A 12,772-nucleotide genomic window follows, 5' to 3' on the forward strand; every position below is an offset into this window, starting at 1 on the left:
CAAAGATCACTCTAGGTTCAGCACCCTACGTAATTGTCATCCATTTGTCAGACACTGTTCTTTGCTGGGAAGTCCCTGTATAAATTCCCTACCCCATTCTGACACTATGTTACTTAAGAGTAGCATTCCAGAACTTGATCAATGTTTAGCCTGACCTCCAGGAAGCATCTTGGGTGAAAAGCCATGTGTATATCACATGCAAAATTACCCCAGAGTCCTGTGTAGGCAACCATTTGAGGTCATGGTGCCACTAATGCAGCAGCAGCAAGACAAGCTGCACATGACAAGTGTGGGAAAGCTGTCAGTGGCTTCCTCCCCATACACATCCTCATTTAACGCCCCCGAAGGGCAATTTCATGCCTGCAGGACATTCCTGTACCAGGATATGTCTAGACAACCTCACATCATTTGAAAATGTATATTCAGGGAAAAAAGGCAAACTATGTTTTATTAGATTATATTGAAGTATGGAGACATTTTTAACATGTGAAAAGCTGATATTGACTTCCATTAAGCAGTGTACAGAGACCAATTTACACAAAACCCATCAGCCAAAGCGTGTACAAATTTGGTAAGAACATCTCAGAAGTGACCAAAAATAATTCTCCATTATTATACTGCCACCTTGAATGCTAATGCTGTGTAACCTCTAAACAAACTGTAAAATATTGTTTGAAAGTCTGAATTCAGATAAATATGAATTCTTAACTTTAAATGCAAAATCGGGGTGTGTTTGTGTGCATGAACATGTATGTTTTGGTTCTTTTGTGCGTCAAAGTATCACAGGTCAGGAGAACCTAGTTTACAACATCCTTTCAGTTCTCAAACCTTTAAATTTATTCCTTTTACATTTTAATTTTTTAAATAATTCCAGACTTAGAGAATTGTTATAAGATTACCAGAAAATTTTCCATTTTCCCTTAACCTAGATTCCTCAAATGTTAACACTACAAAAGGGATGCTCTTTTACCCCTAAATACTTCAGGTCAAATTTCTTAAAAGCCAGGACATTCTTTTACATTATTAAATACAAATATCAAGATCAGGAATTAACATTCATTGTCAGAATGCAATTACTTAAACTTTATTCAGATTTTTCCAATTGTCCCAATAATATCCTTTATAACAGAAGAAAATCCTGATCATGAGTTGCATTGCATTCAGTTTTTTTGTGGGTTTTTTTTGGGGGGGGGGGGGTTGGTTTTTTTGGCAGCTGGCTGATATGGGAATCCAAATCCTTGACCTTGGTGTTATAAGACACACTCTAACCAACTGAGCCAACCAACCAGCCCCTATATTTGGTTTTCATGACTCTCCAAGACTCCTTTAATCTGGAACATAGCCTAATCTTTTTTTTCTTTCATGACACTGACATTTATGAGTAATTTCTTTATTTGGGTTTGTCTGATGTTTCCTCAAGATAAGATTCATGTTGTGCTTTTTTGGCAAGAATAGCAGAGAAGTGATACTGTACACTTCTCAGTCCATCCTATCAGGAGGCATATGACATCAATTTATCCCTTTACTGGTGATACGGACTTTGATCCCTTGGTTAAAGTGATATCAGATAGGTTTCTCAAGTGTAAAATTACGTTTCTTTTATGTGTGTAATTAACAATTAGCTGATGGGGACATACTTTAAAACTATGGCAATATCCTATTAGTATTAATTTTTTACCCATTAGTTTTAACATAGATTTTTTATTCCCCACTTTCCAGAAGTTTCTAAGTAAATTTAACATTAAACTTCTTTTATCTTATCTAATCTCTGCCTTGACAAGCAAATGCTACAGCCAGTGTCTACACTGTTCCTAGTCCTTTGAAGCATAGCTAAGATCTCAGGAATACACTTAATCAAATTCTAGGTCAAGACCACAAAAGGAAATCAAATTCATCTTTTTTGTATATAAAAATGATAGCGTGCCCTTGAATGATTTCATGCTGGCAGTTGAGAGCTGTATAGCATTCCTTGTCTCCAGTGCTCAGGAAACAATGATCCACTATTGTCATAAATATATTTATATTAAAATTCCTATATTTCACAGTTTAAAGAGCTCACTTGGAAAAGTAATATAGATCCAGTAGCAATAATGTAAACACTTCTTAAGCATTTTTCTTTAAAATATTTCAAATGTTATCTTTTTTTTTTTCAGTAAAGACCCCCCTGCCCCCAAATTTTTCGTCCCCCCTTTTATTCATCCACTCCCTCCCCCTTTAAAGCTTTTTTCTCCCCTACTCAAGACCTTATATACTAGACTGGAAGAAGTCTGGTGCAATTGTTAAAAGGTAGAGGGATGAATGAGTACTCTTCTAGTCCTATGTTCTATACAACTGTCCTTACCTGCTGTGGAAAACAGGTGCGGACTGAGTGCTCTGTGTAACCAAAAGATGGCCCTTCAAAGACAGCTGTTGGGAGCTTCAGAACTTCCTTCAGAAACTGGTCAAACTTGCTAAATATCATTAAGCCATTGGAATCTGACATCTGGGAGAAAACATCTATGAGAACAAAACCAAATAAAGTCAAACTATAAAGAAATATCAGCTGTTTATAAATGGCTCTATGTCATTTGCATACCAGTTAAAAAGTATCATTAAAAAGTACTACAGATTTACTATGATTTTTAGTTAAATATTAAGACTGTTCTCATTCTTATTAACATTGTATGGTTACTTTGCTGATGAGGCCCCTCTCTCCCACTCACTTAACATCTACCTAAACATCAAATCAAATAACCATTTATGTATGTCTACCTACTCTTTTAGAGAGTACATAACTGGGTAATACATAAATTTTAATTTATGTATACTTCACTTTGTTCCAAGAAGAATGTGTAGCAGCATACCTTTATCTCTTAGTATCTGTACAAGTGTTATATAAGACATACTCATGCTTGAGAGTATGAATATTAGCATATAGGTAAAGGGTTAGGAAAGAAATTGTATTATATTTGTATATTCATACATTAATGATGCAATGTATACCTGTGAAGGAATAAATTTGAAGGGAGCTAGTGTGTGTTTAAAATATTCTATTTAGTGAGTTCCAAACCAGGATAAAAAGAACCCATATAAATTTTTCTATCCCAAGATACTTTGATATTACAAGACCTTATTTTTACAAAAGTTGGGCCAACCAGATAGGAAAGAAGTTTCTAGTAATACTACTGTTTATTTATCTTCTTGCAGAGAGTTCCTATGTCCAGTTATTCCTCTCTTCTCACCCATAATTGGGGAGGAAAAAAATAAATAAGCAGGAGCTGAAAACAACTTGACACAGAAATGTGACCTAAGTTTTTTTGCAAACAATTGAGCTTCCTCACAAATTATTGAGTTAAAAATGCACAAAAAAGAATTTCCTGAGGATTTTTCAAAGAAAGCATTTTGAAAATTCTTATTCTACATATTCATAGTGAACAGGTATATTGGAGGTCTATATCTATATATGTAATGAATATCTATCCATTACTCTTTAGGTTCAGTTTGGGCAATTTATCCTAAAGTACTAATGTGAAGAAAAAAATTTTAAATACACTGATCAAAGAAAGATAAAATGTTAGATTATCAACTCCACAGCGTAATTTTTTTTTTTTTTTTTTGTCGTTTTTTCGTGACCGGCACTCAGCCAGTGAGTGCACCGGTCAGTCCTATATAGGATCCGAACCCGCGGCGGGAGCATCGCCGCGCTCCCAGCGCAGCACTCTACCAAGTGCGCCACGGGCTCGGCCCCACAGCGTAATTTTTAAGGCATTAGAAAATAAGAAATTATCAAAGGAATGAAAATCTAGTATATCCTCTCATGACACTTGCTAGTTTGTAGTTGAAAGGAAAATAGTAAACACCCACATAAGGGAAGAAAATCCAATAAGAGGCTAAAAGAAGTATGCCTCTAGTGGAAAGTGAAATCAGTAAATTAACTAATACATATTAAGTTCCTGTGATGTTGTCCGTCAAAGGAATGAAAATCTAGTATATCCTCTCATGACACTTGCTAGTTTGTAGTTGAAAGGAAAATAGTAAACACCCACATAAGGGAAGAAAATCCAATAAGAGGCTAAAAGAAGTATGCCTCTAGTGGAAAGTGAAATCAGTAAATTAACTAATACATATTAAGTTCCTGTGATGTTGTCCAGGCGCCAAGCACCCTGCTAGGTGTTTTGAAGCACAAGAAGGAAGTATGATACATGGTCCTTACACTCTAAGAAACTTTCAGTGTAGCTGGAAAAATAAGATAATATGTGACAAAGAAGTAAGAGCTAAACAGACTCTAAATACAACAGAAAGAATAGAGGCAGAAAGTTATTTGTTAAGCCCCACCACGTGTCAGGCACCATAGTAGGTAACTATGCTGAGTCTGCCAGGAGCCACCCAACAGTCATTATCCTCTTCTTCCTTAGTAACAGAACACTGATTTTATTTTGTGCAGCAGATTAAACTTCCCACCCTCCTGTTAGCAAGCTGTGGTCACATGACTAAGTTCTGGCCAATGAGACTGTACGTAGAAGGGTTGTGAGGGACTTCCAGGAAGATTAAAGAAAGCTAAGTGAGCAAGAAAGCAGATCCTTTTTTCCTTATTCTCTTCCTCCTTCTGCTATCTGAAGTGCAGCTATGATACCTGGAGCTCCAGCAGCTATTTTGGACAATGTGGCAATCTCGATCTTGATATAAAAATCATAAGCTAGAATGGTAGAAAAGAAAGAGAAAGCTTGTGTCCCAGATGAATATGAAGCTACCTACCATATCAGTCCTGGACCACCTACCTCTGGACTTCTTTTATGTAAGAGAAAAATAAACTTCAACTTTGTTTAAGATACTATTATTTTGGGTTTTTGCTTTCATGCAACAAACCCTAATGCTGAGTGCTACTATGCTTTACCAAACATCACCTCATTCTACTCTCATGAAATCATGTGTTTGCATGAGTGTGTGCAAGTGCACACACCCAATTATTTTATTTTTATTTTTATTTTATTTTTTGGTAGATAGCCAGTTCAGGATCCAAACCCATGACCTTGGGGTTGTAAGGTTGTATTCTACCCAACTGAGCTAACCAGCCAGCCCTAATTATTTAAATTTTATAGATAAAGAAATTGTAGTTTAAAAAGGTTAACCTGGGCCGAGCCCGTGGCGCACTCGGGAGAGTGCCGCGCTGGGAGCGCAGCGACGCTCCCGCCGCGGGTTCGGATCCTATATAGGAATGGCCGGTGCACTCACTGGCTGAGTGCCGGTCACGAAAAAGACAAAAAAAAAAAAAAAAGGTTAACCTGCTTAAGGTCAAAAAGTTAGTAAGCAGCCAAATCAAGTTTTATACCTACATCTATCTGTCTCCAAAGTAAATTCCATTACACCACACTCCTTCAAAATATAATTTAGAATAGATACAAAACACATAGTCAGGAATTGTAAAGAAAATTCTAAGAGAATGTAATTTAGAAGCTACATTTTGAAAGACAGGATTTGCAATGGTGAGGTCGAAACAAGTTGGAGGTGGGGATTAGGAGATACAATCAGAGAAGAGAAAGATCAGTCTCCATGACAGGAATGTATAAAGTTTATCTGTTATTGGTGATAAGCAGGAAACAGGGCCTTAAAGAGAACATTCTATGAGAGACAATTTATATTAAATAAAGTGAAATAAAGACTGAATCAGAAGAATATTTTTGTTATGATTGTTTTGTTTTGTTTTTGGCAGCTGGCCAGTACAGGGATCAAACCCCGGTCCTTGGTGTTATCAGCACCACACTTTAAAGTTATGAAAGAAAATTTTGAAAGAGGAAAGTAATTTGATTTGGTTTAAAATTTTTTAGATAGGGATGACGTTTTTAGAAAGCTGGGGTTCGAGAAGATTACACTGTTCATGACTGGCACAATGAATAAAACAGGAAGGCTGGAATTAGAGACACACACTAAACCTTGTAAACAATGCACAAATGAGGTAGTTGAGAGTCTAGATTATAGTAGTGACTGTAGGAGAAGGGTAAAAAGTCAAATCCAAGACACTGTAAAGCAAGGAACTGCAGTTGATGGCAAACTGGAGAGGGAATAAAGGAATTTTTAAAGTTAGGATTTTTTTAAGTTACTAGCTTGGGAAAATGCTGCCAATCTGATTGAAATAAACAAATCAAAGATAAAGATGCCATACACAGTTTTGAACATAACTGTACTTGAAAAAATCAGCAAATTTTCAAGTGGAACCATCCTGCAGACAGAAACAGAGTACTGGGCCACAGTTCAGGACTGCAGATAGAGCTTTAAAAATGTTACTAATGATGTGAATAACTGATGCTCCTCAAAGGAGGGAAGAGAATAAGTGATTTAATTTTTAAATAGCTGGCTGCTATTCTTATAATTAAATTACCCACTAAATCTAAATGAACACAAAGAGTCAATATGGGATGTGGCAGACATTACAAGTTGCCTACTCAGTATTTATTTCCCATTCTCGCTCACTAGCTGGACCCTGACTGTGTTTGGAATGGCAGTGTGCCCACTTAAAAAATGAGTTCCCAGCCTGCTCTGCACACTGTAACTCTGGAGTGGATTTCTGGAAAATCTTTTGCTTTCTTTCTTCTTTCTGCATGTGATGAGTACAAGAGGCCTGAGATGGAGCAGTCTTATGACCCTAAGAAACAAAGCCATATGGCAGACCAGGAAGACAGGAGGAAGTGGAGACTTTGATGACATCCTCAAGTCATGGTAGCAACTTTGAACTTCAGCCTTTGGACTTATTTTACATGAGAAAAAATAAATACCAAGGTGTTTAAGCCACTGTTTGTCAAGTTTTCTATTGCTACTGAATGTATTCATAATTGGTCAACTAACAAGTAATTAACTTTTGGCCAATAATGATGGGAATATTCAAGACCAGAGACTTTAGCTACCAAGTACAGGTTCATAATCACAAAAACATACATGTATGAACCCACACCTACAAATCTACATCTAACTTATTCAGAGTAGTAAAAGGAAGTGATTGGATAGTGAAATGACTAACCATCCCCACAAAAAAAGTATTTTCAATTACACTTAGTTACTATGCCACATGAATAGATTCAAAACAGTAATTTTTTTAATCATGAAAGAAGAAACTGTAATTTAATAAGCCCACATTACAATAAGAGAACAAGCAGAAATGTTTGTTTTAACAAGAAAAATACTGCCAGATTCAAAAATTGAAGGCATAGTGAAGTAATTCATTACTTCTTGAGTTACTAGTTTAAAACAATATATATTTTTTTCATATAGGCTTCTCTTATGTGTAAGAAAAACAATGAAAAATGATTACTAATTTTTTAATCTTAAATGAAGTAACAACAACTCTAAATTAGTGTGACTTACTATATACATATAAAAAGATCTTACGGGGGGAGGGAGAAGAGGGCTGGAAAGAGATTGGGTAATGTGCATAAAGAATAATTACGATTTGTAATAATGAATGTGCTAATAATGTTGATTTGATCATCACATGTTGTAAACAGGTGATGGCAGTAGTCAACGCTGTACCCTCAAAATATGTATAATCAATTATGCTTCAATTAGAAAAAAAAAAAATCAAAATCCAAAATACTCCAATGAGCATTTCCTTTGAGCATCATGTTGGTGCTCCAAAATTTTTGAATTTTGAAGCATTTCAGACTTCAGATTTTTTGGATTAGGGATGCTCAACTTGTAATGATGACTGATTATAATTACTAAAGATCATAAAAATAATGATGATAAAATGAAAGAATGAACCACACACACACACAAAGATCTTACCAAAGAAGCAAATAAGAGACAATAACATTTAATTGAAATATCAAGAAAAATTAAAATAGTCCTCTAATTAAAGCCCTAAACCTTCTGGCATTAAGGAATTAAATTACTTACCAGATCACCAGTTAATTTCCCCAGAAATTCTCTTTCTATTTATACTCCTCTGAAAGAAGGTATGCTAGTTCCCCAATAGTTGTTTCCAGCTGAAAAAGTAGGCTTTCTCCCTTGTGAAACCCACAATCAAGACTTTCAATTTTTAAAATATTCTATCCTTTGTGCAAAATGGTACTACTGATCTACCATAATAACATATGTTTCGATTTTGTTTTCTTTTCTGGTGATAGTGACCCTGGTTTTACTGGTTGCGTCTACTCATCTATTTCCATTCCCCTTCCATCCCCACATGACTATTGTCTTTTGCAAAACAATAGGGCTGTTTAGACGAAGGAGTCAAATCTATAAATGGCAAGCCATTTTCTTTTATATGTTAGCTTTCCCTGGCAAATGACTCTCATCTCCTGTCATCTACTAACTGAGCAACCTAACCCACAAAAACATAACACGTATCTGTATGTTTATAAATACCTATATACAACTAAATACAAGTGCATATTGCATCCCCAAGCATATTAATATTTTGTATCATTTGTTAAGTCAGAATGAGGCTGTAGGGTGGGAATCAGGATGCCTTGGCTTCTAGTGTTGACTCAGCCAGGAGCTACCTTAGGCAAGGCTCCAGGCCGCCCTTGGGTTGTTTCCGCTACCCTTCTTTTTCTTCTCATTCATAAAATACAGACTTAGGGCTTATCTCTTACTTGCTTTCATTTTAAAACATTTTGGTTGAGAAATGGAAATATGGGAATCACCCATTCTAATTAAATAGTCACTTCCATTTAATAAAGAGACGGGATGGTTAACAGAAACCAGTGAGGATAAATATGCAGTGACAGTGACAGGTGGTTAAAAGACTATAGAAGAGGCGGCTAAATTTTGAACAGGTGAAACTGTTTACCTGTAACTTCAAAGGGAGGCCCCTCTATAGTCTGTTACTGAAACATCAGAGAAGCAAACAATTGAAATTTTAGTGAGAAGAGTCCATTCCAGGCAACAACAAGTAGAAAGAATCTCAGGTCATCTTTTCTCTGACTACTCAAAGTGTGGTCTATCAAAAATATGCAAAAAGATAACTAAAATAAATTACTATTGTGCAATGAGGATAATTACTAGTCTTAATGGCTGGTCTCCAGTCAGGAAGCCTGTTCATTTACAGAATAATTTAGATTGGGCTATTTATAGTAAGAGGACTCATTAACCGCTCAACTAATTATTCCCAGTAATGTGTGGTCCCTTAACATGTCATCTCTCATATCCACTTTCCAACCATTTTTGCTACACTGTGCTATAATCCAAAGAAAATTCCTTTTATCATTTTGGTATATTTCTTACTTTTCTGTGTTCATAATAAATTTTTGTTTAAAGCCATATTACATGTATGTATTTTGATCTAAAACATATTTTTAAAGGCATTAGATCCAATCATGTGAGTATCCCAAAGCTTAACTGAGCTCTCACTTTTGGATACTAAAGCTGTTTCAAGTTTTCATATACTATAAAAAGTGTTGCAACAAATATACATAAAATTTGGGGTACGCCTCTGATTAATTCCTTAGGATAAACTCAACAAGTAGACTGAGTGAGTGGATATGAATATTTTTACAGCTTTTCTGATACATAATATTAAACTACCCTTCAAAATGGTAGCACAAGTTTTTTAATGAATTTAAAGATAAATTTTATGAATTATTTGCGCCTATCTTTTAGTGCAACTAGACGGGCTTTGAAAAAGAGATTAAGTTTCTTAGAAAACAAATAGCAGAATTAGATAAAGCAAATAAATCACATAGTTAAATTAATTGATGATTAAGTATGGTTTAATAAATAATGGGCAAATTTTGTTCTCAAGTTATATTTTAGGTTTCTGACATTACTGAGTTTTGAGCATGCTTTTAAGTAAAGTCTGTATTCTGAGTGTAAATTATTGGTATTTAGAATCCTGATGTAAGGTACCTTTGAATCTTGGATACAGTTCCTAATGCCACAACAGTGAACCATTTCTGTAAACAACTGATACCTGGAGACAGAAACTGTCTCAAGACAAATCTGAAAAATCTAATTAAGAAATGCTTCAAACTAAAAGCATAAATACTCATTAAGTTATTTCATCTGCTATCTTGACACTAAAACAAACAAAAAATGTCAAGTAGAAAAAGCAGAGGGGAGAAAAATCATATGAAAAAATCTAAAATAAAAGGCAAAAAAGCAGAAAGATCAAAATAAAAGGAAGAAAAGTAGAAACACTAAGGCATAGTCCATAAATTAGAAAACCTAATATAATGGGAACATCAATAGAGGTAAGAGTAGAGAGTACAGTCAATAGGAGGAGGTTGGAGCAACTAAGGACTAAAACAATGGAATAAGTGGGTACAAGAAAGGAAATAAATGGTCACACATAATTTGATGTTACAATGTAGTGTTTTGTCTCCCTTTAGGCTGCACCATTATTCAGCCACCTCAACTAAGTAGGATATAGCTGAGAACTAGAAGGCAAGAAAAAAAGGTTCTCACAATAGCCAAAACTGCCAACCATACTATGAAAGTTCAAGTGCTTTTCTCATAATAATCACTTTAAATAGAATGCTAAGAAGTTTGATTATGTTTTCTCTGTCAGCAGCATATTAAAAGTAGTAAATCAGAAGCAAGAAGAGATTTCTAGAGACTGCTACACTGATAATACCATCACATCTGCCAATGATAAAGGACACTCACCACCAACAACAAACTCAACAACTGAAAAAGCATAGTCGTCTCAAAATATAAGAGATAAACTATCCTAAGCTTCACAATTAGCCCTAAATGCATCAGAGAATAACATCCCTAAGAGATGAAAATGTTTAAATTATGATCAGTGAGTTCTGTTTAAAGCGGAAGGGATAGGACACATTTTAAAGTGGTTTTTGTCCTGGATGATAAAAAGTTAAAAAGCAGAGATAAGCTTTTAATACCCCAAAATTTTACTTACATTGAATATCTCATTCTCCTGCCAAGATAATTATGGTACAATAAAATAACAAAACAGAGCTACACTCGGAAGAGAAATTATAATTTTGAACATGAAAGATAAACCACATTTGAAATCTGAGATAAACATGGTGATTAGTGACATAGCACAGTTCATATCACATCGATCCATACACTATGTGCAATGATCGGGCATTCTAAGCACACTCGCATATCACATTTGCCTTGGCACGTGTGCACTTGTACTACTTGACTCTTGGTCACTTTGTGTTCCTCCAAGAAGTTCCAAAGCCACACCAAAAAAACTGCCATCATCTGGATCCCTTCCACACTCCACATAGTACTGGAATTTGCACCCTTTCATTAACAGTTGGAGCAGAGAATTGCAGTAAATTTAGTACTCAACCAACAATTTATATTTGTGTACCAGGTGAGCTGGACCGATATAAATGTAGCACATTTAATCATAGAAACTTAAAGACTACAGAGTCATCTAGAATATGCAGTTGTATAGTCAATTTTCTACTATTTTTCATCCAGTCTCCCCAGTACTAATAAAGATGGCATACATATACTTTATTTGGTACAATCATCATTACAAAACAGATAAAAATCCAACTTTCTTTTTGTATTTGAATGAAATATAATTTCTTCCATATTATAATATCCTCCTTAGAAAAACATTATGCTGAATTAAGAAAATATGAAAGTTCAGCCCAAAAGAGTAATATTTTGAGATACCATGTAAAAAAAACTTCAGAAGATTATTTTTAAAAAACTCAGAAGAGTTGATACGACAAGCAAACAGAAAGGACATTGCAGGGGGGGGGGAGAAGGGAGGGAGGTTTTGGTGATAGGGAGCAATAATCAGCCACAATGTATATCGACAAAATAAAATTTTTTAAAAAAAAGATATATTAAGTCAAAAAAAAAAAAACTCAGAAGATTATTTAAATAAAACTATAATTTTATTACCAAAAATATGTTCTACATTGCAGCTGATTTTGAAATGAAGTTAAATCAGATAACAGTTGACCAAATATATTATGTATTATCTAAGATCTTTCCATAAAATACCTAAATCTGTATCTAAGTGGGCCATCTAGCTTTCCAACTTTCAATGTCATAGTAACATTTAAAAAAAGCACAGAAAAATGCACCTATAAAGTAAGCTTGCCCAAAAAACTTGTTCTTGAATCTGATCAAGCCTCTGTATCTTTCAATTTAAAAAAAAAAAAAAAGTAGGGCACAGAGGAACATCTCAAGAATGTAATCATCAAAATTCAACCTATGAGAAATGGTACAGGACAGCTCGCCCAATTTTTTCAACATGTAAATTTACAGAGTATCTCAACACTTTGTTAAAACCCACAGCTTCAATTTTATCTTCCTGAAACCTGACATAGTTTCTTACTCTATGGGTGCTTGTACTATGGCACTCTGAATACTATTGAAATTACACCTGTGTCTCCCATTACAATACAGTACAGGACCTGACTTGGAATCCCAGCTTTGCCCCCTCAGTTAACTCATCTATAAAATGAAGTAAATACCACCTGCTGCTGAAAGGAAATTTAAGGATTCCATGTGAAAATATACATAAAGCACCTAGCACAATGTTTGGAATATTTTAGGCTGTCAGTAATTATCTAATGACTGAATAAATAAAAACAACAGGCAGAAAAATTAAATAGTTGTGAATTTCATCTCCTTTCATTTCACCTAACCACTTTCTTATAGTAGCTAGTGAACAGTAAAATGCCCAAATGGCCAGTAGTAAGAAAAAAATAAGAAAAGATAACTGAAAAAAAATTGGCTATCAACTTATAAATAACTGTACAAGACTCTAAGGTACGAAGGAACAGTTTAATCACAGCAAATATCACCTGATGAAGAATGGAGTTATTAAGAAAAGGACTAAATTGACCAAACTTGGAAAAAG

At 34.8% G+C, this 12,772-nt stretch overlaps 1 protein-coding gene across 21 annotated transcripts in view; it reads right to left on the reverse strand.

Annotated features, from left to right (window-relative positions):
• The window catches only part of DTNB (dystrobrevin beta), a 291,517-nt gene that overhangs the window by 205,752 nt on the left and 72,993 nt on the right, over nt 1–12,772 (reverse strand). For all 21 annotated transcript variants that reach the window (XR_010021624.1, XM_063077635.1, XM_063077630.1 and 18 more), the window contains exon 6: nt 2,342–2,496. Coding sequence is in view for 20 of the 21 variants with exons in the window: in XM_063077635.1 (XP_062933705.1) it covers nt 2,342–2,496 (155 nt within the window). In the remaining variant the exon portion in view is untranslated. The remainder of the gene's footprint in view (nt 1–2,341; nt 2,497–12,772) is intronic.

Source organism: Cynocephalus volans, chromosome 14 (assembly GCF_027409185.1).
Source record: "Cynocephalus volans isolate mCynVol1 chromosome 14, mCynVol1.pri, whole genome shotgun sequence".
NCBI lineage: Eukaryota > Metazoa > Chordata > Mammalia > Dermoptera > Cynocephalidae > Cynocephalus > Cynocephalus volans.